The following is a 26,726-nucleotide window of genomic DNA, read 5'->3' on the forward strand; positions in this document are numbered from 1 at the left end:
CGAAGGACATTTTGGTCAGTAACAAGAAAGGTTCTACAATCTGTGCAGATTCCTTTGTGGCTCTGGCAGCACAAATAGCTGGAGTAATGCTGACGGTGGTAAGAGAGGAGTTTGTTAAGTCTCACTCCAGAAGCTGGTTCTGTTTTGGTTTGGTTTTAAATAGGGAATATAACTATTGTCATCTAGACAGGTTTCCTCCTGATGGCAGCTCCACTGCCGCTTTCCCTGGCGGCTCCCAGAGCTGGCTGCGCGCTGCTGATAAAGCCGCGGATCCCGCCAGCCGGGGAAGCGACAGCTCCCCTCCCGTCTCGAGGGTCCTGCAGGGCAGCATGGTCCTCATTATGCTGAACTTACCATGAGTATTTTCCACGGCAAGTATGGAATAACGAACTGGCAATAAAACGAAAATAGAACATAAAGACTCTGGTTCCAACTTTTAATGGCTAGGTTACACTGCCAAAAATAAACAAAGGAAGAATAATCAGGAACATACCCCGATCTCCGATCAGCAAGATGTGCCATGTCATCAGACAGTTTCTCTCTGTGAAATGTATCATCTTCTTTTAACTGGATCCAGAACTCATAGTCAGAAAAACACTGGTAAACGTGTTGTAGTCGGAAACGTGACTCTGTAAGTGGAATCTGGCTGAGAACGTGATGCTGTGCCAGGTGCTCATTTGGGGTACATGGGTTGCTCTGCTGAGGATCTGAGCAGCTGTTTATGATTTGACTGCCCTGGTAATTCAGTCTAGCACCTGAAAATAGAGCAAGCTGGAACATTTTCCAAAAGGGAAAAATTCACAAAAGCCTTCTATGTGAACAATATATATTTTCTGACAAAGTTTAAGGGAAACTCCCATATGCCATAGACTAAGATACAGAAAACCCAAGCTCTGCTTCTCCCAGGTCTGGTTTTCATCCTAGATCACACTGAATCGGTCAGCACTGCGAGCTGACATTCTAAGTTTCTCACAACCCAGTGCCTAAAAGACCAGCCATACAGAGAAAGAAATACCCACAGGTTTTGGTCTCAGGGCAGCCAAAAATGGACACAGTTCTGCTTCATTTCTAGAATATCCGAAAAATTTATTTTCAGTTTTCTAAGGCTTGGAAATAAATTTCTAAGCTTCAGACTGCTAAATCGTCCACTGTCGGTGCCCTCCGGTGCTCGCCCTCCTCAGGAGCCGTGCCGGCCCGGCTGCTGGAACGCGCCTGGGAGCCTGGAGCTCAAGAGCCCCGCAGAGAACAGCAGCACCCGCAAACGTGACTGTTCAACGGCCCCAGGCAGATCTCTGTATCTCAGCTTGGCTACAAGAATGTAAACATTACTCTGTGCCTTGCCTTTAATAAACACGGGCATGATCCTGGGGGTCCTCACCCTTCTTTGCCTTAATAGTGAAATCCCTTGTAGTTCACAGACGAGAGGAAGAACGGGAGCAAAACTGTGTCTCAAAGGAGCTGGCCAGAGCAGTTCTGGTTTAGACTCTGGGAGGGATCTGCAGTTTCCAAAGCCTTCAGTCTTATCTGTATTTTAAACATGACGTTGCTCTGGGATTAACCACTTTGCACAAGGACAGCCAAAGCACAAAGCAGTTAAGAAACATCCGAAGACAGCAACAAAGAATTCGTGGTAGGGCAGGGATCTCAGCTGTGCCTCCCAGCCGGGGTTTGCTCCCCACAGAGGTGCACTTCTCATAGCCCCCCCGACTAGTGAAGCTCACTTCTTAGAGGAGATAGCTTTTTCTGCTCCTTATTAACGCAGTCCTAGGTGGTGGGCTTATTCTGTCACTGATTCATGAGAGGAATAAGTTTCACGGTTAGTTCAGAGTGAAATCAGAGGGTCTTATTCTGCTCAAAGTTCACAAGTATAAATACGAAGTGACTCCTCCAAAATTAGGGTGAATTCCTAAGTCAGACTGTCACGAAGATAAGCATTTTATAGAGGAGAAGGGCAAAAGTGCTGGGTGGTCTCACTGTCAGAGGCCGTTTGTGCTGTGACTAGGTGTTGCTCAGCAAATCACCTGAAACCCATCCTGATAATTAGTGCATGTTTTCCTTGTTACGTTCTGTCCCTTGACATGTGCATTATGGAAAGTTCAATATGGTGCAGATGTATGGCCTGCATGGTCCGGGAAGGAAGAAGAGTTTCACAGACAAAACAGAGACTTTCGTCTCTGCCAAGCGCTCAGGTCTTCATTTTGCCCCCCTCAGTTCAGGTTTCCAAGCACTGCAAGGATTCAACGCAGCAAAAGGTTACCAGAGATGAGGAATGACAGGGTGCTGGCAACAGCATTTAGCAAGAGAAAGAAAAAGACCTGAGAGCTGTGCTGGTGCCTTACGGACAAGCTCTGCTGGTGCCGCTGGATAGAAGAGTTCTGGGTGCCCATGAAGCTAATGATTTAATGAAAGTAAAAGCTCTGTGGTGCCTGACATGCCATGTAAATAATGTGCTCGAAGTAGTCTATAAAGGGCAGAGCTGCCTTTAATAACCTATTATGTATTATCAGCCGCCCCATTGTACCTTCTGGCATGGCGGGGCCTTGGGTGCGGCGCGCCGAGCGTCAGCCCTGGCCAGTTCATTGCCAGGTCAGCTCTGGGGAGGAAGCGTCCCCTGTTTACAGGAAATGCGGGACAAGGCTGAGGCCCCCGCCGTGCCTGCAGCGGGGTGTGCCACTTGTTGGAGGCCCAAGGACGCCGTGTTTTGTTTCCAGTCCCCCTTTTACTGTTGCCTTGTTTTTCCCAGTGTTCGAAGCGCAGGGTTGGGAGCGCAGTGGTGCTCGCAGGCACCTGCGGTGCGCGGGGCTGAGCCTGAAACGCGTTGGCCGTGCAGGTCTGCGCAGGTGCCTCAAAGCAGGAGCAGCCCATCCATCCAAGCACGCCTGGGACGCGGCTGGTGAAACCTCACCGCCAGGCTTTGTCTGGTCCCTCCTCTGCTTATGCTGGCCCAGGCTGGCCCAGAGGACATTCCCTGAGCTGGAGCCCAAGCCCCTGCGTGCTCCGCACCGCCTGCACCAACACTGTGGTTCTGTGAGCACCTCCCGGGGCAGTGGCTGACCCTGGGAGAGTTTTGTCCCTAAAGTTGTTCAAAACAGAGCAAGAGCCTTATGCACCTGACCAAAAGTCCTCTTCCCCTCTCCTATATCCTGCACCGTAACAATCCAAGAAACAGCAAACTTCAAATGTAAGCATTTGTGGCACAAGGAAGCAAACAGCTTCTGCCTCAGAGCATGAAATGTGATTATCCCTCTGTCACCTTGCCTTGTCAGGCTTCGTATGTTATTAGCAGACACCTTGCCTTTCCTGCCGTTTCCAGACTGCAGCTGCGACGCCTGCCTTGATGATCTGCCGTAACGGGGACCCGACTGGCTAAACACATTGCACTAATGGGCAGTTCCTTTTATAGGCTTTAAATGCATTTGGACTTTAATTTCCTTCAGTAATGAGACTTCCTTTTGCAGAATGAATTAAAAAAACAATTTACAAATAGATACAAGAAAATAAATAAACAATTTCAACAAAACAGGGCCATTCAGGACCCCATTGCCTCTCCCAATTGCCATCACCGCAGTAGGTTCGTATGATTGTCCCAACACGAGGTTCACACGGGTGTCCTCACTGGCCCCGTCACCCCTGCTCTGCCCGGCGATGGGCCCAGTCACAGCGGCCTCCGCTGGCCCCTGCCTCCCACGTGAATGACACGGGGACCCCTGTGGCACCAGCGCTGCAGAACCTCTGATCCCTGCGCAGACGCTCACTGCTTCAGGGGGATGCTGAATTGCTCTTGACTGACCACCAGATTGCCAGCACACTCGCTCTGCCTGAGCAGGTTCACTTACAAGGCAGAAACACACTGTAAGTCTGTCCCAGCACACCTGGTCATACCCTAGAGACACCGTGATGCATCTACTGCTCTGGCACTTGAAGGAACGTTGCCAGCACATCTTAACAGCCTGGCCAGCTGCATTTCAGATGTACAAAGAGCCACATGATGCAGAGGTTGGGTACTCCACAGGTGCCATAAAGCATAACTGAGAGCTGCAGGAATACATTATATAAATACCTTACAGGGAGGAGTACTCTGCTTCTCCCGTCATGATCACTGTGGGAGCACAGGCCGTGAAGCAGAAGGCAAGTGAGATTTATGAGCCTGTCTTCAGGATGCAGTGCCTAAAGTACAGATTCGTTGAAAGCAAGCTGCGGGTACAGGGGATTTACATCACCTAGCGGAAGGGACAGGCCTCAAGCCTAGATTTCCACAAACTCAGCTTTTTTCTTTCCTTTTCTTTTGAGGTGGTTGGTGACTTTAAGAAGGAAACAAGAGGTGACGTGTGTGTGGCCAAGGGATGAGCCTACAGCCCAGGGCTTTTGTGTTGTTACACAAACGAAAATACACACTCTTCCTAGACCTTTATTATAATAATCTTGGCTGGGCACTTTTGTCACTGTGAAAACCTCCAGTTAAATTCTTACATCTCACCAATGCTGACTGATTAACTCCTAAAATTCCTAATGAATTGATACGATTATTGCTGAGGAATGGGGTAGAAATTGCAAAGCCATTCGAAGGATAAGTGTAGAATAAAAAGAAGGGCAAGTATCTCTTTGAGAACTGCACATTCAAGCTAGACAAAACTCAGTATTTGTCAGTGTGTGAATCGCGTTCTGTGAGCTCCCACGCCTGCCGTGCATCTCCACACGCGTCCCACCTGTGCTCAGACTCGTCCCGGCCTGTGCTCTGGAGGGATCACAGGTAGCAGGACTCGTGTCTTGATTTTATTAACAAAGGAACGAGTGCTATCACAATGATCAGTGCAGCTTCCCTCTCCTTGATGGCTTCATCCTCCCCTCATCCACAGATCCTTTTCCTTTGAGGTCCAATGTAAAGATCACTGTAGGGGCAGGATGACCAGAGACTGCAGAGCACTTTTCTCCAGTTGCAGCAATATGTGTTCCAAGGTGAAGGTCCACAGATAACCCGTGGAGTGCACCCATACAGCTGCTCCCTGCCCCACACCTTTCAGCAGCTCTGCTAATTCTAGTGTAACTGGTGCTAAATAAAGGCGTTTGTTGCACTGCTCCTCCTGCATTTATTCAGTCAATTTAAGGTTAAACTATCCCCAAAGGCCCATTGTGTCCTTTGCTGTGCTGGGAACAATCACAGCGATTTCTGGAGGAGCAGCAGAGCGTGTGTCTGCAATCCGCTCTCACCCAGCCGTGCCTTTGCTACAAGGAAGAGAACGAGTTGGGGACGGCCATGTCTATGGAGGTACTGCCAACTCTGTTTCTCCCCTTATTCGCCACACCCACACTGTTACCAGCATCTTCCATTGCATTAAAGTTCATTACTTGCAGTAAGCTTATTTGGCTTATTTGTTAATGAGCTAAATACAAATATTATTTCACAGAATAAAGAAATGCAAGGTTTTGAAAATTTATGACTCATATATTATATATGCATAATTATTTCATTATCAATTATACTATAATTATAATGGTTAAGTTTACAGAAAATCATAGCCTTGTTGCTAGTGTAGTTCAGGGTAATGAGTCTGGCACGATGTCATGTTACACGCGCTTAGATTTCCCATGTAAGTCACACAAAGCGCCAGGATCCTTTTTGTCCCTGAGGAAGGGAAAACTGCTGTAGCTGATGAACACCCATGTTCATCGTCTCGTTTAAGAGCGTGTTACATAGGCAAAGATCACACAATTCCTGAAATGGAGCTGCTTCTCAAGTACAGCAGTTGTTGTTTTAATTCAGTGTTTCTGTATCCTCTCACAAAAAGCAATTTCTATCTCAGTTTGTGTGCGTTCATTTCTGTGCATTCCCAACGACCGAAAGGCCGTGGAGGCCCGAGTGCTGCTGGAGAAGGGCAGGAGGGAGAGGGCGACACGAACATGGTGGCGCCCATGGCGTGTGCAAGCGAGGGCCGCAGCAGTCTGGGACCCCTCTTTAAACACAAGCCAGCGCCGCTGGACTGCAGGCCTACTACAAATGAGGCCCGTGCAACAGTCCAGCAATATTGCAAGTTTTGCTGCTGGATGAGCCTTTAATAATGCCATTCATAATGATTACCAGACTAATATACTGAAGCATTCTTCCCAAATTATAATGTGTTCTTACATTAACATAATGCAGTCATTTATAAGAGAGAGAGAGAGGGAAGGAGGGAGGGACTTAATTTCATGTCTGCTGGGGCAAACAAATTGCAGAAAGGCTGTGCAAGTAAGGAGAGAGACTGGCTGAACTATTAATAAGCCTCCAGAGCTGCTCCCGTTATCTGCCGCTCCTGCCCTCACTGCGCGGAGGCCCCTTTGTTGCTGTAGCTGGGCAGGGTTTCGGAAGCGTGGTGATGCCGCCCACGCCGGAGAACTGCAGACACTAACAATAAACAAGAGCAGACAATGGGGCCGAGCGCTGCCCCGGCCCCGCGCCAGCCTGGGACCGCGCGAGGGCCGCGCCGCTGGGACGCGGAGCCCCGTCTGCAGCCGGGAGCTGAGCGCAGATCTGCAGGGAGCTTCCTTTGCAAAGGAAGAGCAGTCTGGTCGGTGCCCCCCATTAACCCATCCTTGCCCAGCCTCCTGCCACTCCAGCATTCCCTTTGAAGCTTTGGATTTGTTCACATCTGGGATCCCCAAGTGGGAGATCAAAGCAAAATATAGAGATGAGGCAGAAATGAAAAAGCAAATTAGTAATGTTTCAAAGGAAATGAGAACTGAAAAAACCATAGACACAGAGTAAGCCAGGCCCCCGTCACAGACTGAGCTGGTGGGCCGCCAGAGTTGGTTTCTCCAGGCAGCAGAGCGTTGGCTGGGCGCTGGAACCTGCCCCTCGAAATGTGAAAGGCCCGGGGCCACCGTGGTGCATACGCTGTGTGTAAACTCACAGAATGGTGCTGTGGCCAAAACCACGAATATGATCCTTGAGTGTAAACACACCGTAGTCAGGTGGGAAGCGATGGGTGTTACCACTGTTGTACTTGGCACTTGTCTTGCCAGTGCTGGAATATCGAGTCTTGCGTTGCACTGAAAGAACGGTACTAAAATTGGCTGGTAGTAAAAACGGGTGCTAAAATGGTTAGTAAATTGGATAATGCTAATGGATAATTGGATGAAGTTCAGAGATTTTAGAATTATTAAATATTAAGAGGCATGATGTAGTAAGACACCAAGATCTTCACCTATTTCACATAAAAGACAAAATGAAGGGGCGACCTGCATAGAGCCTGTGAGCACCTGTGCAGTAACAACATTTGGAAGCCTGCCTCCAAATCAGCAAGGTTTACAAAGGTGCAGTATTTGGAGATAGGCACATTCAGATCAGCAGTAAGGACACCTTTCTAAGGCAAAGGGCAGCACCACCTGCAGAACCCACCTCTGGTCCTGCTTTGTGGACGTTTTGTAATCACTGGCAATTGAAATTTAAAAAAATCTGAAAGCAAATGCTGGGAAGCCCCTGGCCTGTGTCCCACAGCAGATCCAGTGCTCTATCGCACGGCTCTCTCGGGGCTCCTGGGCCCGAATTCACATTTCCTTGAAACAGCTCAAGGATTCTGGGATCTGAGTATCTTGTGCTTCAATTGATGCCACTGCTATTGCATTTATACTTTTCTCATGCTTTTGATGTTTTCCCAGAAAAAAAACGTTGTTACAATATCTAACTTCCATTTTTAATGAGCACTGAGATGTTAGAATGATGTTATTCCATGATTTTGAAGGGTTGATTAAGGAGGAGCAAAGCAGTTTTTGTTGCAGCTAAGTACCAACGTTTTGTTCCAGAATGAGCCAGAACATCGGCACTTTGGGGTACTTTGAGTTCAGTTACCTCCCTGCTGCTCTTTTCAGATCCTTCCACTTGCCTGAGCGTTCGCTGTTGAGCCTGGCAGCAACGCCCAGGGCGCGGGGAACGCTGCCCGCGCAGCGCGGGGCCCGGGGCTCTCTGGGGGCGGCGCGGCCGCGCCAGCCACCGTCAGCCAGCTGTTCCCTCTCCCCGCAGCGCCTACACCGAGCCCTACAAGGTGTGCCCGCTCTCTGCCGTACCCAGCGAGCTCGTCACCTCGGACGAGGAGCAGAAGAGTTCCGAAGATGAGGAGGGCGGCCCGGCTGACCCCAGCCTCGGCAACAAGGTAAAGGGGCTGACGATGGGGAACGCGCGAAACCCGGAGAGGGATAAACAGTTTGCAGAGAACCTGGATTCTCAGCTGTCTCTGCGCTTTGCGTGGTGCTCATTTAGAAATGTCAGAGCCATCAGTCCTTTACTCCCCCAGTTCACCAGCAACAATTTACCCCCGTAGCACGTGGCAAAGCCAAAGAACTGCAGTCCTGAGGTGGACAGTGGAGCCAGCAGGAAAGGCCTGACCCGAATGTCAGCAAAAATGTCTCGCTCAGGAGGATTTAGCTGCAATCTTCAGAATTTTAAAACTACACTGAGTAAAACAATGACAAGTACATTATTTGGACCAGTTCTGCATTGGCTGGGAGAAGGAGTAAGTTATCTAATAGGTCTCTGCCATTTCAAAATTCTTTCATCATGGGAAAATACACCCATGTTTGGGTTTATTTTACTGATTTCTGATGAATAAAAGAGCTCTTAAGTTATGGAGAAGACCACAGAAATGTGATCACAGCTTAAGACTACACAAGGCTGTTTTGACCTCTAGTAACCTGACTAACAGCGCAGTTGTTAAAGAAATGAGACACTATGCAGTTGTAGGCACAAATTTATCTTTGTTTTTCACATAATTTTTTCATGTGTTCTTAAAACCTAATATAAGCCTAACGATCTAGCGTTGTGTGTCTGAGTACCAGCTCCCACTGCATATTCCATTTGGAACGCGACAACGAGCGGGAATGTTCTGCTGAACATTCTGCTGGTTTTGATTGCTTGTTTTCACACTGTTTTGGAAAGGGAAAAGACTTTACATTTCTGACATTCCCTGTTAAATGAAAAAACACTTTTCAGTTCTAGGAGTGAGCTGACTGAGCACTGGCATTTCTGAGCATACCCCAGAGCGTCACCTGAGCCGGTCATGTTTCCCAGCTTCTCTCAGTTGCGATGCCAGGGGGGCAGTGACAGCAGAGCTGTGACGTGAGTTCACAAGGGAGATGCATGCGAACACTGCACTGGCTATGTCTACCTACAGCCTCTAGAAAGAGGTTGCAGCTGCAATGATTTTATCTCTGGACAAGCCAGTTCCTTAGTAAGCCAAGCCCGAGGCTTGTGCTTGTTTGTGGGACCGAGAAAAGACCTAGAGAAGTGGCACCGAGACACCCTGGCATGTCTGTTGTTGTAGCATCAGGAGGGCAGGCGTCACTTTGACAAACTCGGGGTGCTCTGGGAACCATCCTGTGAAAGCCCACGTGTCCCGCTGTCCCCAGGACCCGGTCTGTCACAGGAGACCCGGGACCCGGGCAGGCAGAGGCCGCCTAGCGAGGGCGCTCCTCTCCTGGGCAGCCCCGCTGCGCGGAGCCGCAGCCCAACACGGCGTGACCCCGTGTCCCCGGGGAGCCGGCGGTGCCGGGTTCTGGCACGAAGGGTGCCATTTATTTAGCTGTCGTCTTCTGGTTTTTCTCACCCGCTTTCTCCCAACCTGTTTGCTGGAGAATCCCGAGACTTCCAGTTCACAGCAGACTTTTTTCCTCTGAGGTTTCTTGTTAAGGCTCATTTCTATAAGTAAATATAATTTTAAAAATTAGCTTTATACACATTTTTCCTGGTATTGCTTCAACAGCTCGTCTCCCTTGAGATCCTGCTCTCCTGGGGACCAGATTCACAGGAGCGGGGAGAAATGCTTAAGGCCTGTTGGAACCCCTGTTCTGTAAACAACCTGAATCGTAGCCAGTAATGTGTGTTGAGGTATTCTTCACATTATCAGCTCTATTTTAAAGAGCAAACAAAGAGGGGCTTTCACCTCTGTTCCGTGACAGGAGTTTTTATCACTAAAAACCTGTCTGGAATGGGGCAGGTATAAAGATGTAGGACATGAGGTGGGTTTTGAAGTTTGGCCTTTATTCCCGGGGTACCTCAGGCCCTGAGAAGCTTCGCATTTGCCATTAGAACTCACCTGGTGGTTTTGATTATTCTGTATAAAACTAACTGTGAAAATTCATTGTTTCTGGTTAAATAAGCACTTTATTTCCTTCTCTTCAGTCTGCTGGCATATGATAGCCTAGAAAACTCAGAGGCAGGGAATGCTGTAAGTTTTCTTAACCTTTGTGCTTCTACTTGGCTGTATGATAAAAAGCAATGCCCTTCACTTCCACTACCAGTGCAGATTCACTCTCAGTTTTCTCCTGCTAAGCTAATTCAGAAGAGCTCCTGGCCCATCTCGCATTCATGTGTCTTTTATATATGTTCATTTAATTAAATCGCTCCCAATTTATCAGCAGGTGACACATGGCTTTTCTGCACTGGGCTCTCAAGGTTATATGATGGCACCTGAGCTGCCTACAGAGAAAAAACAAAGGAATTAGGGATTCCAGTTAGGAACAAAAATCTCGTATCAAATCAAATAAGGACTTTGAGCATTTGCCGAGTGAGTGAAGGTTCAGAGGTAGGAGACAAAGTCCAGAATGTGGAACCCCAGATTTTTCCTCTCATCATTGAGCTGGATTCAAACCTGAACTTTGTGACAAATCCATTTTTGACCCACCCAGCTAACGAGCATTAAAGGAATTAAAGGGGAAATGAGCTTAATGGTTCAGCTTTGACTAGACACCAACTTCAAACTGAGTCCCCTTGGGCAGAACCCAGTTTTTGTAGCAGTCTCAGATGTTCCAGCTATATAAGAAGATCAGCAATAGAGACAATATAATCTGGAAGGTCTGCTTTGGAGAAGCTCAGCTCCATGGTTTGAAGTGGACTGAAATCAGCACTTGCTGGTAGGTTTCACCCGTTGTTGATTCTGATCTGGGTTTTCGAGTTGCCTCGGTAGCTTGAGGAAGGGGGCGATCACCAGCTGCCCCTCTGCAGCTTGTGCCTCGACTTCCACGTCAGAATCTTCAAGCGAGATTCTCCAGACGGTTCCTTTTTCATAGGTACTTGTTAAGACTGGATCTACTGTCCAGTTGATCCCTTTCATCGCTAACTTCCTACAACCTCCAGCTGCTGCGGAACTGAGGACAGCTGTTTTACCACACCTAGCTGTCTGTCTGGAGATAAGGACCCAGCAGGGAGGAATGGATCCAGAGAAGAGAAAAAACCTTCTGATGCAGATTTGCGGTCAGGCTGGCAGGGCAGGCAGCAAGGCGGGCACGAGCCCTTGTGCTCACGCTGGAACACCAAGCCTGCCAAGGCATTCGCGGCGGGGACAGCGCAGGAACGTCCGCCTGCCCGCCCGGTGCTAACGGCCCCAAACCACAGCACAGGCTCCACGGCGGTGTGGGCACTTTCTGAGGAAACACGCTGAGATGGAGCACAGGTTTCGGGTTCTGTGGGGCCAGGCAGGGGCAGGAATCCATCCGCCAATTTAAGAATTCGTTTCTCCGGTATCTTGCAGAAAGCCATGCAGACGGTCCTGTATCAACACTGCAAGACGTGCTGCCTTGGACAGGGCTTCACAAGCTATTCGCATCACACCGTTGATCCAGACTGTGTCACACACAAGCTAAAGGTGTGCTGGTCAAATGAAGTTACAGGGCTTAAAACAACTCAGGTACTCAGCGGAAGGCAGTGGACTGAGATGCACTGCACAGTTTGCACCACAGTGGCAAGGGGTGAGCGTTCCCCCGCAGGCCAGCGCAGTGGCTGGGTAAGCGGGTGCTGGGAATATTGGAGCAACAGCAGCTGTTTTAAGAACTCTGTTATAGTTCAGAATGACATACGGCAAACCCGACATTAAGCCACTAGGCAGAGGAACAATTAAAAACACTCTCTGTAACCTGTCTGTAAACGCAGGAGGGAGTTTGATATGAAGAACTGAAGGGAATCTCAGGAGAATAATAAGAAAATAATGTGATTGATCTGGGTGAATACCTGTAAGGATTCTAGTCTATGAAGCACTCAGGAAATAAATAAATACAAGTCCTAGGAAAAGTAATAAAGCCATAGCTGGAACATAAGTACATTTCTTTCATCCAGAACACAGCTAACAGTATGGGAAATCTAAAAGTAAACCGATCTGCACGCAAATACTGTTGAGTTTGGTCTAAAACCACCAATATGTTACAAGCAACTGTATACAGCCAGCATATGAGATGTGATCTTACCCTGCTAGAAAAATGTAAAAGTTTTGTAGCGAGGTGAAGAGCATGTAGAGCAAAATGGCACAAAAGGGAATTCAGACCGAATGTGGCTGAATTTTATCCCAATGAAAAACCAAAGCATTCTGGCTCATCATTTAGGACTTCAGGTTTAATATATGTAATCCTGGCCTGACTGGCGGGTGCGCATTGCCATTACCTGGTGGTGTGAAGGGGAACTTCACAGAATCACAGAATCATTTTGGTTGAAAGAGACCTTTAAGGTCATCAAGTCCAAGCCCTGACCCCGGGCTGCCGGGCGCTCAGACGGAACCGATCCCGATGCCGCACTTGACAGCAGGCGGCACTGGGTGAGGCGCTCACCCTTCTGCTGGTCCCAAAAAAGGGGGACAGCAGCCCAGCAGGGCAGACGGAGGGGACCTGCGCCCAACGCAACAGGAGCATCAGGCTCTGGCACAAAGGCCTCTCAACATGCAGGGCAGCCGCTGTCGCATAGCACAGGACATCAAACTGCCTTTGCTGCTCCTTATCCATTTCCACTGGGTGGGCTTGGTTTCCAGATCCCATTAATCACGCTGTTTTGCAAACCTTTAACCTTCACACACTAAAACACAGAGGCATGCACACACACAGACAAAACTGAGACGTGCTGGGGTTGGGAATGGCGGATTTGTGTGCCTTGAGCACCAAATTCAGATGCCTTTCAAGGGACAGCTCTTGATTTATATAACAACACAGATCCCCAGGAGAGCAGCAGTCTGGCTCTTCAAGGAAGGAGCCTGGGAGACAGGAGGTGTGAACTACGTTTGCTTTTCTCTCACTGATTCACAGAGCCAGCCTGAAAATGTCACTTGTTCCGCACAGTTCCCTGCTGACAGCACTGTGACAGCCCTATCGCTGCTGCTGGTTCACCGCGGTTACAGAAGGGCCCTTGTGAAGTCACTCAGCCCAGAGCCTGGAGCTCACGGTCTGGGACAGTAAAGCTCTTGTGCTGGGGACCATCCCGGTACAACATGCCTGCCCTGGGGTGGTTGTGAAATGAGACACACGCGTAGGAAAACGCAGAGAGAGGCAGCCTGTCGGTGTCAGCGCGGCAGGCCAGCGGCACACACCAGAGCGGAGCTGCTGCTCCTAGGTCTGGCCTAGTTACCCAGCTTCTGAAGCGCAAAGGTTCCTCCTCAGTACTCCAGAGCAGTGGCTTGCACAGTGCTCATGCTCCAGTTCTAGCGAATCGTTTTGTGATGACTTATGCTGCTCTTAGTCCACACAGTCCCATTCCAACCCCACGGAGGCAGATTCACCTCCAGCCCCAAGGTTTTTTAAGCTGGATCAGGAGACGAGTCTGGTTCTGACCGAGGTTCTGCCAACAGCTGGGTCAGCATGACCGAGAGCTGAGCCCGTGCTCCGAGGACAGTGACGGCACTGCCACCAAAGTACCGTCTGACCAAAGCACAGCCTGTTAGGGCCCGCGTCTGGCGCCCCGGCATTGCTCAGGACAAAGCCAGAGCATACAAGTGACATCCCCACACCAATGGGAACACTGCCACACAGAGCGGAGTCCTGCACCAAGAGCCACATCGGCACACTCGCCATGGCCGTTAGCCACCTCTCTCCAGTGGCCACTCCTTTCCCCTCTTCAGCCCAAAAATTTGTTCTATCTGAAGGCACAAAAGGGACACGAAACCTAAAGTTTCTCAGTTTGAACTACGTAAGACTAGCACTTAACTTCAGCTGTGCTCACACGTCTGCTCTGTAAAGACCTGCAGGCTTTCAGATCTTTATTGTTCTAAACAAAAGGTTTCTGGTGGTGGTTTCCTTCATTATACATGGGAAACATCAGCTATTGGAGGAGGAGAAACTCTGAGCAAGTCACGAGTCATCTCTAGGTCTTAGTTTTCCATCAGTAAACTTGATATCCCTTTGGAGGAGAGCTATAGGGTTTGGTTCATTAGCCAATAGAGAAATGATTGCACAGTATCACCTCTGCTTTGCAAGTTATGCTGATCAGCTGAGCCGTGGCAACTGCACAAGCTTCTAACCTGGTTAAAGTGCTTTTGTGCTTGCGACCTTCCTGACCCCAGCATGTTTTTCAAAGTGGAGAGAACTGGGTGATATTTCAGTTACATATTGCAATTTTATACTGTGAATAGCAAGCATTTTACTAAGCATTTGGTTCTGGGGGGACGGGGTGATGAGGCTATGCAACACGAGCGCCCCGTGGAGCAGAAGCCGGGGTCCCCGCGCGGCCGCCGTGGCTGCGCAGCGAGGCCGGGAGCGCGGCTCCGGAGCCGGGAGCTGGGCACGAACCGCGTCCCAGGCTGGGCACGGGCCGGGCTGCGGCAGGGCGCGTCACCGAAAAGGGGCATCGTAACAGTCACTCAGACTTTGTTTCAGGAGCTTGATGCTTGAGACCGGCATCCTCTCCATCTCCTGTTCCCAGAAGTCTGACTCTGGACACTGTCGTCAACCTCAGAGTTCATTTCCTGGTTAAACAAACAGCAATTAAATAACACAAGACAGGCAACGCCTAGAGACACAGTGTCAAACTCGCCAGAGGCCGTGTGACACCGGCGTCCCTGCGCTCGGTCCCTCGCTCAGACACGTTAACCACGAGCACCGTGTGCCGGAGCCGGCGGCCGGGCCCGCGGGGACAGGCCTGTCCTGGGCCAGGTGACCCACAGACACCCCCTTCGCTGGAAAACTCGGTGCCTCTAGCGTGTGCCCAAAGCAGCTGGCACAAGCAGGCACAGCACGATCCTCAAGAGCTGTTCCCAAAGCGGAACAGCGGGGAAGGGGCAGCCAAATATTTGCTCCCAGCGGGAAAGTGAAATGAAGGAAAACACATAAGATCTTTCTAGTGCACCCTATGAGTTCCCCAAAGCAAGTGATTCAAAGCATGCTCTTTGGCACCCACCAGCCAGAAGGAACAAGGCACTAGGGGACGTACCCTCAGCCTCCTGGTGCTAAAGGAGAGAGGGATTAGACATCTGGGACTGACAAATCCTTCACTCCGTTTTTCCTTTGGCTCTTGCAATCTTCAGATGCCTCCCGAAAAAAGTACACAGAAATATACTAAAGATGAAAAAACCATCACCGTGACACTGTTTGTTTTCTATACAGGGAGCCTCATTCATTTAACGCATCATCAGGGTTCAAGGACTTTTTCACTCATCCTCACTATTGATCAGATCATAATTCTCCCCATGGTGAAAACTCTCAGAGCAGCAAGGGGTCCTTGGTTTCCTCGTGGCTCGAGCCAGCGCTGATACCGGCCTGCAACGCGCTGCGACCGGCCCTGGCTCCTCTGAGACCGGCAGTGCTGAACTCCTTGCTTTTGTAATGAATGTCTTAACTATTAAAACTAGAATAATCTTAAAAATATAACTTCTGTCCCATCACATCAATTTACGGATGTTGGGCAGTGAAACTGCTTCGATTATGTTTCATTTGATGTTACTAGTGGGTTTTTTACACTCCAAGTATCCACATGGCTCAGTTTCAGCGTCCAGCACTTCAGGGGATGTTTCATTCTTCCGACGCTGCAGCTTAGGGCAGGGGGAATGAACCAGGAACTTCGGGAGGGGAGTAAAACCCTCAACGCCAGAAGGTGATTCCCCTGTGGATACAAAAGCTGGCAGACAGTTCTATCATATGCCGGAACACCCGTATCCCACGGAATGCTAACGGGGAGCAGGAACAGAGAGTAAAATGTCTATAATGCATTTAGCTTGAACTTGCTTAGACACTTTTTACTGTTCAGATCTGCTACATAAATCCTGATTGTATATCTGATCTATCGAGTGTGATTTGGGAAGCCAGCATTTGTGGGAAGCTGAATTTGGATTTGGGGTCTTCACAATACTTTTTATGAGGGTCCCAATTAAGCTTTGTGTTCCCTGACCGCTCACAGCCCCTCATGAAGAATTTGGGGAGGAAACATGGCCACAAACTTCCCACCTGGCTGTCACACCAAGGGACCGCACCACGTGTCGCCAGCCCCGCTGTGTCACACCGAGGGACCGCACCACGTGTCGCCAGCCCCGGTGTGTCACACCGAGGGACCGCACCACGTGTCGCCAGCCCCGGTGTGTCACACCGAGGGACCGCACCACGTGTCGCCAGCCCCGGTGTGTCACACCGAGGGACCGCACCACGTGTCGCCAGCCCCGGTGTGTCACACCGAGGGACCGCACCACGTGTCGCCAGCCCCGGTGTGTCACACCGAGGGACCGCACCACGTGTCGCCAGCCCCGGTGTGTCACACCGAGGGACCGCACCACGTGTCGCCAGCCCCGCTGTGTCACACCGAGGGACCGCACCACGTGTCGCCAGCCCCGGTGTGTCACACCGAGGGACCGCACCACGTGTCGCCAGCCCCGGTGTGTCACACCGAGGGACCGCACCACGTGTCGCCAGCCCCGGTGTGTCACACCGAGGGACCGCACCACGTGTCGCCAGCCCCGGTGTGTCACACCGAGGGACCGCACCACGTGTCGCCAGCCCCGGTGTGTCACACCGAGGGACCGCACCACGTGTCGCCAGCCCCGCTGTGTCACACCGAGGGACCGCACCACGTGTCGCCAGCCCCGCTGTGTCACACCGAGGGACCGCACCACGTGTCACCAGCCCCGCTGTGTCACACCGAGGGACCGCACCACGTGTCGCCAGCCCCGGTGTGTCACACCGAGGGACCGCACCACGTGTCGCCAGCCCCGCTGTGTCACACCGAGGGACCGCACCACGTGTCGCCAGCCCCGCTGTGTCACACCGAGGGACCGCACCACGTGTCACCAGCCCCGGTTTCCAGCGTACCTGCTCTGGCAAACAATGTCGCCAAGTCTTGCTGCTGAACCCCTCTTCCCTGAGCCCACTTTAGGTCACCGGGGGCTACTGGTTTAGTTCCCTCCTTCACTACTGCTAAATAGGTCACTTTTCCCAGTGTTATTTCCATGCTTGGGTCATTTCTTACCGTAAGGATGAGTCCTGAAATAGAAGCAAAATACCCTAATTAGCCACTTGTACCTCAGAGCCATACACTTTGCTTCTTGCACAGTTGTCTGTGTCTTCTGAGATGCCCACCAGGCAAGGAGATTCCACTGATACGTCACCGTGTTGTCTGCTGGAGTGCCGAGCTGCTTGCTTTCTGGAGATATGGCCATTTCGCTTAGACATTTGTTCAGCATGCAATAAAGCCCTTTGCCCCATCTGCTTTCGCAGGTCTCAGAGCAGTCAGAGCCATTTGGAGCATGACCATTTTGATACAGAACTCCCTTTTCCATGTAATTAAGAGCACCGAACGCGTGGTGTGAGCCTCAGCGGCCGTGAGGCTGGCCTGTTCAAAGCTAAGCGCTTTCTGCTTCTCTGACAAATTTTGGACCTGTAAAAATTAACAGAAAATCCATCTCCTTTTCCAGTAAGAAAAGCTGTCAACTTTTGAAACTTGACAGCTGCCTTAGCAGACATTATATTTTACTATATTACTAGTATTTGAGTTGTGGACTCCAAGATGCCAGACACCGAACAACAAAGAATAAAAGCCTGGTAACTTTTCACTGAAGGAATGTTGAAAGTGCTCTCTAACATTGCTTTACTTCTTGGAACGAGACACCTCTTTACGGTCCTTGTTTCCTGCTGTTGACAGAAAGAAGGCCGGTCCAGAGCTCACCTCATTGCGCAGGAGCTGATGTCTTCAGAGAAAGCGTGAGTTCACTGCCACAGCCCGCCTGCTGCTCGCCACCCTGCAGCCTCAGTTCCACCGCAATTAATGAAAGTTTGTCTCTTTCCTCAGATACGTGGAGATGCTCCGGCTGCTACGTACGGTGAGTAAATATTTTAATCACTGAAACCTAATTGCCCTTTTACTTAGCTGCAATTTAGAAGACGTAAGAGCGCTGAAGGGCCTGCGGTGAATTTGAGGAATGGCTTGCTATGAAGCGTCGCAAAGGAATCCGTCGGGCACCAACCCGCCCTTGCTACGGATCCGCAAATGTGGCGTTTGGCGTTCGCAGGGGAAGGCGTGGGCAGCAGTGCTGGGGCTGAGGCTGCGGTCAGGGCCACAGGAGATGGGGATAAACAGCAGCGAGCCCTCCCTCTCCTGAGAGAGACGGGAGCAGAGCTACGGAGCACAGGGATTTGATTTCAATGCATTCACTCTGCCTCCTTTTAAGCTTATTTTTTCTGGTAATGCAATACCAGCCAGTTAGGGCCAAAGGCTTTCTGGACAGCAGACCTCAGCTCAGGCAAAGTTTTCGCTCTGTTCCCCACCACCAGCTTCCTCAGGAAAACAGCTTCTAAATGCTCATCTTCAAGTCTCAAGTCTTGTCTCCTTATATAATCCCATACGTTGGTAAGGAAGGCAAGGAACTAAACCACACCCGGGCTGCTTTCAGAATGAAAAACAAGGCTTTTCTCAAGCCTGCAGCAGAGCAGTTTCCCATCTCATTTCCCGGCTTGGCCGGAGCTCCTGTTCATTCAGCGTAACAGAATCTGTTTGGCCCTTCAGCAGAGACTTTAATAAATTGATTGATTGCCAAAACGATGACATTTCCATACACCCACTCTGCTATTGAACTGAAAGAGTGGAAATATTGTGTTAGCTCACAAATTTGGTATCAGTTGGTGTGGCAGTAGTGATAAAAATCTGAAGGGTTAGCTGTTATTTGCCGACTCCAAGGTATTTGGAGCAGAGAGGTAAAACTGCCTTCTGGACTGAGCAGGTGGGCAGGGCCTTGCAATCCAGGTTCCTGCTCTCTTGGTCCTCACAATTTAGTTTTCCAACGTTTATTAGTCTTTATATTTCCTTAGGATCATTTCATCTGCAAACCTTTTCATTCCTTTCTGCTGTTTCCCCTCCCCAGTAGTGCAGGCTGCGCTCGTCATCTCTTCCTTAGTGCTTGCTCCTCAACAAAAGCGCTGCAGCTTGCTTTCTCAGCCTCGTGTTTCACACATGCGAGGACCAAAGCCTGGTTTATTTGCTTCCCTTCAGCCAGTCTGTCTCAAATGACTTTGCTAGATGTGCACAAATCAAACCCTGTGACTCAGACTGACTGGGATTCCGGTCTGTGTGGATCACGCATTTGCCTGATGGTGTACCATTGCTCACATTCATTCTGTCTTTGGCTGTTGTACATAAAGTCACCTTTTCTGTGCATAACTCCCCTTGAAGCAATTATTCCTTCCCTCCGAGGCATTTACTGAATTAAGGTACCTAAAAGGACAGCTCTGCACTGAAAAACACCAGCCCGAATACCTCCCTGTTCAAAGAAAGTTGATCCTGTTTCCTGGTTTGCATTTTCATCAGGATTACAGGCCACAGTTCTTACAAACACCAAGAAGCTGGACTTACACTTCCTCAGCATCTGCAGATATGGATATAGATATGAATGATACGGATAGATCCAATGTTCTCCAGCCTTTGGAGCAGTTTGGGATGCAGCCTTGCCCTGGGCATCCCAAGGCTTCTCACTGCAGGGAGAAGCCCACTCACCTTAGGGAAAAAAAAGGCCAAAATCATCTTAGTGCTCGAGTCACTCACCCAAAGGTACCTGTATGCAATTACCACGAGGTCAGGCTCGCCGGTTAAACTCTACTTTCAGAATTCTGGGCAGCACATTCTCAAGAACAAAGACTAAACATCTGATTTAGGAGCCAGTATTACATGTTAGACCAAGCAGAACTCCATCTTTCTAATTATTAACACTTCCAGTGAATGACTGGCTGAGCCTTTTCTAGTACTGTGAATGTCTTGGATGATGTTCAAAGTTCTGTTGCACCAATCAAGTCATTACTGTCCTAATTAAACACTTTTGTGAATGGAACGTGCTGGCTAAATGAGGAGGTAGTTGGCTGTTAGACCCTCTGAAGCTCTTATAAAAGCCTAAAAACACACTGTCACTAAAAAAAATAGCCTGCCTTCACTCATGGTAGGCTGCTTTTTATTTCTCATTTATTTACTCATTGTTGTCTTGTCTGCAGTGGGAAAATAGCTATGCATTGGCCAGGGAGCTTCTGCAGCGGGAACGCTGAGCCAGAAGAGCTTTCAGATACTCTGCGTATCCTAAGGGGACAGGGAAGTCACACTAGCGCATGCGGCATCCGGGCAGTTCCCTGCTAACGAGCCCCACTGATCGGTATTCACAACGCGTACTCTGCAGCTTGCCAGGTCTGCAACTCGTTCGCAGTGTTTGGGACGAACGTGTGTATTTGCATGTGAGTGTGTGCTCAGGTCAGGGCTCCTGACCCAGATTGTGCCTGGCAGTGCAAGGATAAGGCACTAATTGCGGCTACTGTGACAGCGTCTGCTGCTGGTCTGGCGTTGTCTCTGCTGAGCTCAGTGACGAGAAATCCGGGAAGATCCCTGCCCAGCGCAGACCGAGGGTCACTCACTCTGCTACGGGCCATGTGCCACTTTCCAATTCAAGGGTGCCACCTTCACTTCCATCAGGAGAGAGGGAACATACCTCCAGAACCGGACTTGCTCAGGGCATCCTGCACAGCATCTCGCGCCTGCACTCGGCGTTCATAGCGAGACTCTCCCTTCTCCTTTGAAATCTCCACCCTCCCCTCGGGTGCAGTGCTCGGATGTCCAAAAGAGCCGTGCATACTGTTATATGCAGTATCTGTTGAATCCACCTTCATTTTAGAAGTGAAAATGGTTTTCTTTCAAACAGAGCTATCTGTTCAGCTCCACCTTTCAGTCAAACTCTTGACTTTCTGTGCTCCACTCTGCTCACCTTTCTAATCTACACAGTTGCTTCCAGCCCATGGCAGGTAGCAGAACCACCAGCTTTTCACAGTGAAGGCAGAGACTGATTTCAGTCCTATCACTTCCTAACTACCCCGACTAGATTGGCTGCAATAGTCCCTGGTCCCTCAGGCATCCAGGGGCCGTTGGATCGTTGGATGAACTGATCTCATTTGGCCTCTTCTGTTACACAGGAAAAGCAAACAGATATTCTGGATCCAGGCTGAATTACTGTACTCTGGATTATTTTAAAGCAGAGGTTAAAGAATATAAATCACCCAACATAGCAAATAGATAGATAGATAGATAGATAGATAGATAGATAGATAGATAGATAGATAGAGGCAGTTTTTTCTCCTGGGTAAAACCCCTGCCTGGAGCAGCGGCTTAGCTGACAAGAGGTTAGCTCTCTTTCCTTTCACTGGGGTCCTGCAAGGTTAAGTGTTCTCCGGCTAACCAAGGCTAACTGGCAGCAAGGCTGAAATGCAGAAAGGACCTCAGTACGTGTGGGATGTACCCATCCTGGAAAAGGGCTGTTGGTATGCATACAGGGTTGCTACAATTCATTTTTGCAGCTGGACTCCAAAGCATATTCAGCCCTGTATCGGAGAGATTTAATACACAACTTGACCATTTCTGCATCTGCTCACGAAATCCTGGAAGCGTAGCCCAGAACAAACTCTCAGGCTGCGGCCAGCTGGCCGCAGGAGCCCCTGGCTGCGCCCCGGCGCGGGCAGCGCCCACACCTCCCGCGGGGCTGGCCCGCGTTCCCCCGCTCTGCTGCCCTGCAGACAGGCTCCACGTCACCGTCCCCGCTGCCAGCGCCAACAGAAGTTCTGCTGAGGCATTCTTGGGGAAAAACACGTAACTGGTGTGTGTTAGCGATGTGTGCAAACAAAAGAAGAGAAAAAGCAACAACCAACCTTTGTGGCTGTGGATTTTGATCCTCTTTGTTTCTCTTAATTATTTGTAGTGTTTATTTCAGGCATGTTCAGGATTTGGCCATTGGAAGGCTGTAAAGGGCTTACTTATGGGCACCCAAAATGCAATGAAAAGTTTTATGTTTCAAAAATGTATTTTTATAGTACAGCTGCTGACCTTGTATGTCACAAACCCAGCTTGGTTGTGCTCTACAAGCACGGACAGACCCTGGTGCAGGTGTGGGCAGCACACAGGGCGAGATCTGCGGGCTCAGACGCCTGGACAAGATGGAGCTCTGGGCCATCGCGCCAGAGCCTTGAGATGAACAACTTCAGTTCTGGTCTCAGAAAGCTGTGACCCAGCAGCCTCACATATGGGCTGAGTGTTCGGTTCCTCCTGTGTTTAGCTATGGGGCTTGGGTGACAGACTTGGAGACGTAGGTGCCAGGACTGGTGAGTCTGTGAGCCTGCAGAAGCACTTTGCATCTCATTCACGGCTTCCCAGGCACTCAGCATTTTCAATAGTGACATGATTATTTTTTTAATGGATGTTTATGGTGATTACTGTTATGCTGCAGGTTTTTTCTTAATCGTTAGGAAGCTGGCTATCCAGGCAACTGGAATGAAATAATTTGTCTGAGAATTCATTCTAATCAAAGGGGCAGGCAATTAATGACTAATTAAACCCACTGAGATGCTGTGGGAAAGGAGTGTTAATCTTGTTGCCCGGCTATGGTGGAAAGCAGACAGATACAGAGCTGCTCGATGCTAATTTGGAAAAGATGACAGTTCGATAACAGGTTACTTGAGCACATCAGTAGTGCCCTTACTGGAGCTATTCACTTCCCCAGGCACAATAAGCTGAAAGAACGCTTTGGATCCTTTCCCCTTCCCCAGTCTGGATTAATTACGATGACTGAAGACTCGGAAAGGTTGCAGATTCCTGTGAGTTAGGAAAAGCACCCAGAAGATGGCCGGAGAGGCTCTGGCGCGCAGGGAGGCTGAATCGTGCCGTTGGACGGGCTCGCTCACACCCCGGGACGCGGGAGCTGGGACGGCACCGGGACGGTTTGTGGCACTGGGCAGGACACACTGCGGAAATCAGGCCCAGACAATTAGGAAACACGGCCATACTCTTTCAGAAAATGTTATGATCTTGTTTTATCCAGGATATAGTTAGTCAAAAACAAAACTGTCATAATGTTGGGTTCTTTTGTTTGTTTGGTGTGGTTTTTTCCGTAGTTCTAGTGGCTTTTCAGAAAACAAACGCCTCATCTGCCATAGTTGGTGAAATTCCGCGCTGTAGGTAGGGCTTTCCCTTTGGCTGGCACGGATCAGGTGTTCCAGTCGGCCCAGCTCCCCGCGAGCGTACATCACAGCTGGCGGTGTCACGACAGGAAAGCCGGGAATTACTCTGAGGACATGAAAACTGGCTCTTGCCTGCAGTCAGTTCCTACCCGTGAGGAGTGGTGAAGTTCTCTGGCTCCTTACAGAGCCTTTCGGCAGGACCACACATACCAAACTGGTCCCCAGTACAGCTGCCTTGATTTCACCAAACTAAAGTGCACTATCTGAAGTAAAATAGAGATCCCCAGTGAGGCACAACCTGTTGAGTTGCTCATACCTGGATGCTAGCAAGTTTCACGGAAATCAGTTCTTTCAGACTCCTCCTTGATTACTCCATGTGCGTATAAAGCTTACCAAGACAGAAGCCGGAGTCATGAGGAATGCCACGGTAAATCCCGGTACGGTGCAGGGAAGTTCGTAAGATTGTTCCTAAAAGTTCGGGGAACAGACTTTGACTTTTTGGCAACAGGTTTCGTGATCACTAGATCCTGAGAGAGGAAGATGCTCAACCTATCCCATCCTGGTTCAGGGCCGGGCAGAAACAGCTTGGCATCTCTCAAAGAGCTGTGCGACCTCAGGGGTTTCTTTTTATTAAGCCCCTGCTTCCTTTCACAGCACATTTGGCCTTATCACACACTGGGGGCAGGAGGCCAGGAAACGGTCTGAGTGGAAAAACCGAGCTGCCGTTTCTGTTAACTCATCCAGCACAGCCCCCTTCTCAGCAATTGTTAAAGCCACTGCAACCTTTTTTTCTGGTGAATTGGCTTCTGTGAACAGACACAGAATGTTTTTAATACATTATCGAAAAAACATTGGTTTTAATAATAAATCACTGTTTGTAGAGTAGTGTGTGAACACATACGTTCCCAGCATGGACCTGGCCAGACGGGTCAGACACCGCAGCTCCTTCCCACAGAGCTGGGGCTGGAGCGGCCTCTGAAGCCGCTGCAGGAACAGCCGGTGCCGTGGGCTCAGCCTGACGGACACCACCAGGGCTCAGCGCTGCCGAGACGGCCGCTCGGGGCTCGGATGCGGTTCTGAGCTACCGGACCCTTCCGGAGACCAACTAAATCCCCTCTGGGACTTGTGTGCTGTTTGTTTTCCCTCGGCATGCGGCGTTAGTGTGTCCGTAACACGTGGCAGATTCTGCCTTAAGTCGAAGTTGGCTGTTTTCCTAGTAATGCTATATTCCAGTAAGTCTTGTGCTCTGGACTGCTGACTTGACCACACTAGAGCGTATCATATATCATATCGTATCATGTCATGTCACATCACATCACGTCACGTCACATCACATCATATCATATCAATATGCTCTCTCTTGGCTTCAAAGTCAGTGAATCTAAGTATATTCAGCTGCAAAGCCTCCATCCAAGTATTTTTAATGCTGAATTTAAAACCAATAACTGATTTGAAGTACTTACTGGAAAAAACGCAGCATGTGTAGGCTGGCTATCAATAAGGGAACGCTGCAATGCCCCGGGCCCCCCTTCCCACACAAAGCAGAAAGGAAGCTCAGGGGAGGACCGGCCGTATTTCTTGGGGAAGGAAGCTTTGCAGTCTCCCCGTCGGCAGCTGCTGCACCGAAGGAGTCACCAGGAGCTGCGGCGCCGCGTGGTTCACGTAGCCTCTCTACTGAGCTGTCCTTTTCATCATTTTCTCTTTTTCACTCTCACCCCTACTTTCCTCATCTTGTGCAATAAAAGCTCCATGCACTTCATGGCTTACTGGGATGCAGAAAAAGGTTGGAAAAGGTCTTGGAAAATTATTTGTTCTATAGCTTAAATTTACAGATTCTTCCTCTCTTTAAGTTCGGAGCTGGAGAAAAGTGTTACAGATTTTATCACAAGACACTTAGACGTTGATGGTTTTCATATCAAGCTGTTGGACCCAATGAAATGGCAGGAGAATCTCATCCTTAATTTTTAAAAGTTATGTTTCTGGTTACAAAACACTACAAAAATGAGACCAACTATACCCAGAAAAACAGCAAAAAAAGGCAAGCTAAATAAAAAGATACCAAACTTATTGTATGCATAAGGGTCTGATGGCTTGGTCAGGTGAAATATTCAGTTTTGGGTTGACAGCATTGTGGAATTCAGCTGAAAACGGGTATGAACTAGTGGATGGAAGAAAACATATGCTATGATCTCCTTGTTATTCTGAGCACACTCTATCAATGGCATCTTATAATTCCTAGAAACCATAGTTTAGGAATCAAGGAATTGTAACGATGATTTCAGAAGAGACACTTGAAGTCTGTTTGCCCAATTTCTGTATTGTTGTTCACAGGATTTCTATGAAGTTATCTTGAAAGTGCTTGGAGATGAAGATGAAAATGAACAGGAGGAAGTTACACTCAAGCAGGGTTTAAGTGAACTTCCTGAAATTTATGAATTACACCAAGACATCCTGGGAGAACTGGAAGAAAGAGTCCTCAAATGGTAAGGATGGGATGGTGCCGTGTGAAGGGCTCAGCACGGCCCCTCCGTGTTCCCCAACCCGCGCGCCGGGCTGGGACCCAGCAGAGGTGAAAGCGGAACCTCAGCTGCGCCGGCAGGTTTTGTACACAGGCAGGAATGGAGCGAAGGTCGAGGCTTTCAGGCTAAGAAACCAAATGCTGAAACATCTGCGTGGCCACAGCCCGTGACTCCACGGTGGCCCGCGGGTCAGTGTGAGGGCAGCCGGCTCCGTACGCGTTATCTGCTGGTGCCGGCTCGCCGTCCTCACCAGGCGGCTCCGCACGCGTGGCACGAAGGTCACGGGCGTGTGCCACGGGAGGCAGGAGCAGCAGATGTCAGGATGGTCCTGAAGACCACCTGCTGACAGAAACGTCCCCGGCAGCCGGGGCAGCCCGGTCCCAGCGCCACGCGGCCCCAGCGCAGCGCTCAGCTCGGCGCGCCGGCCTGGGCCGCGCGGCCTCGCAGGGGCAGTTCGTTCAGCTAGGGAGGCCTCTGACTTCAGCCAGGCTGCCAGGCCTCGGTCTATCAAACGGCTGAAATAAGAATGTCTAAAAGGAATTACCTCTGCTCCTTTTCTTTCTGTGGCCTTAGGGAGGAACACCAGAAAGTTGCTGATGTTTTTCTCTCCAGAAAATCAAGGCTGGATCACCACACAGCATATATTATGCAGTTCGATAGGAATTTGGCTTTGCTAGATGAAACCTGCCTTAAATATTCCCAACTGGCTACCATAATTCAGGAGTTTGAGGTAAGGTTCCCCCGTTGTTCTACCTGCACCACGCGCGTTTGTGCCACGGGGCTCACTCTCAGATCGCTTTTCTGCAGCTCCAGCAGTGCTGGGGCGGAATGGGAGAACAGCTCCCTCCACACACCCTGCTGCTAAACCTGAAGTGAGGTGTTCACACGTGCATCATGTCTTTGTTTCTGGGTCTGTTTCAATTGAGTCCTTATAGAACAGAATAATTTAGGTTGGAAAAGACCCTTAAGACCATAGGATCCAACCATAAACCTAACACGGCCACTAAACCACGTCCCTAAGCGTCTGTTCAACCC

General features: G+C 49.7%; 2 protein-coding genes across 4 annotated transcripts in view; one reads left to right on the forward strand and one right to left on the reverse strand.

Moving 5' to 3' along the window:
- Nucleotides 1-26,726, reverse strand: part of LOC139828743 (uncharacterized) — a 130,385-nt gene that overhangs the window by 63,540 nt on the left and 40,119 nt on the right. The gene's annotated exons all lie outside the window — the stretch shown is intronic.
- FGD5 (FYVE, RhoGEF and PH domain containing 5) overlaps nucleotides 1-26,726 on the forward strand; it is an 83,063-nt gene that overhangs the window by 24,807 nt on the left and 31,530 nt on the right. For all 3 annotated transcript variants that reach the window (XM_071812878.1, XM_065845767.2, XM_065845766.2), the window contains exons 3-7: nucleotides 7,997-8,126; nucleotides 17,843-17,901; nucleotides 17,990-18,020; nucleotides 25,504-25,655; nucleotides 26,265-26,421. In XM_071812878.1, coding sequence (XP_071668979.1) covers nucleotides 7,997-8,126; nucleotides 17,843-17,901; nucleotides 17,990-18,020; nucleotides 25,504-25,655; nucleotides 26,265-26,421 — 529 coding nt within the window. The remainder of the gene's footprint in view (nucleotides 1-7,996; nucleotides 8,127-17,842; nucleotides 17,902-17,989; nucleotides 18,021-25,503; nucleotides 25,656-26,264; nucleotides 26,422-26,726) is intronic.

This window comes from Patagioenas fasciata, chromosome 10 (genome assembly GCF_037038585.1).
Source record: "Patagioenas fasciata isolate bPatFas1 chromosome 10, bPatFas1.hap1, whole genome shotgun sequence".
Classification (NCBI taxonomy): Eukaryota; Metazoa; Chordata; class Aves; order Columbiformes; family Columbidae; genus Patagioenas; species Patagioenas fasciata.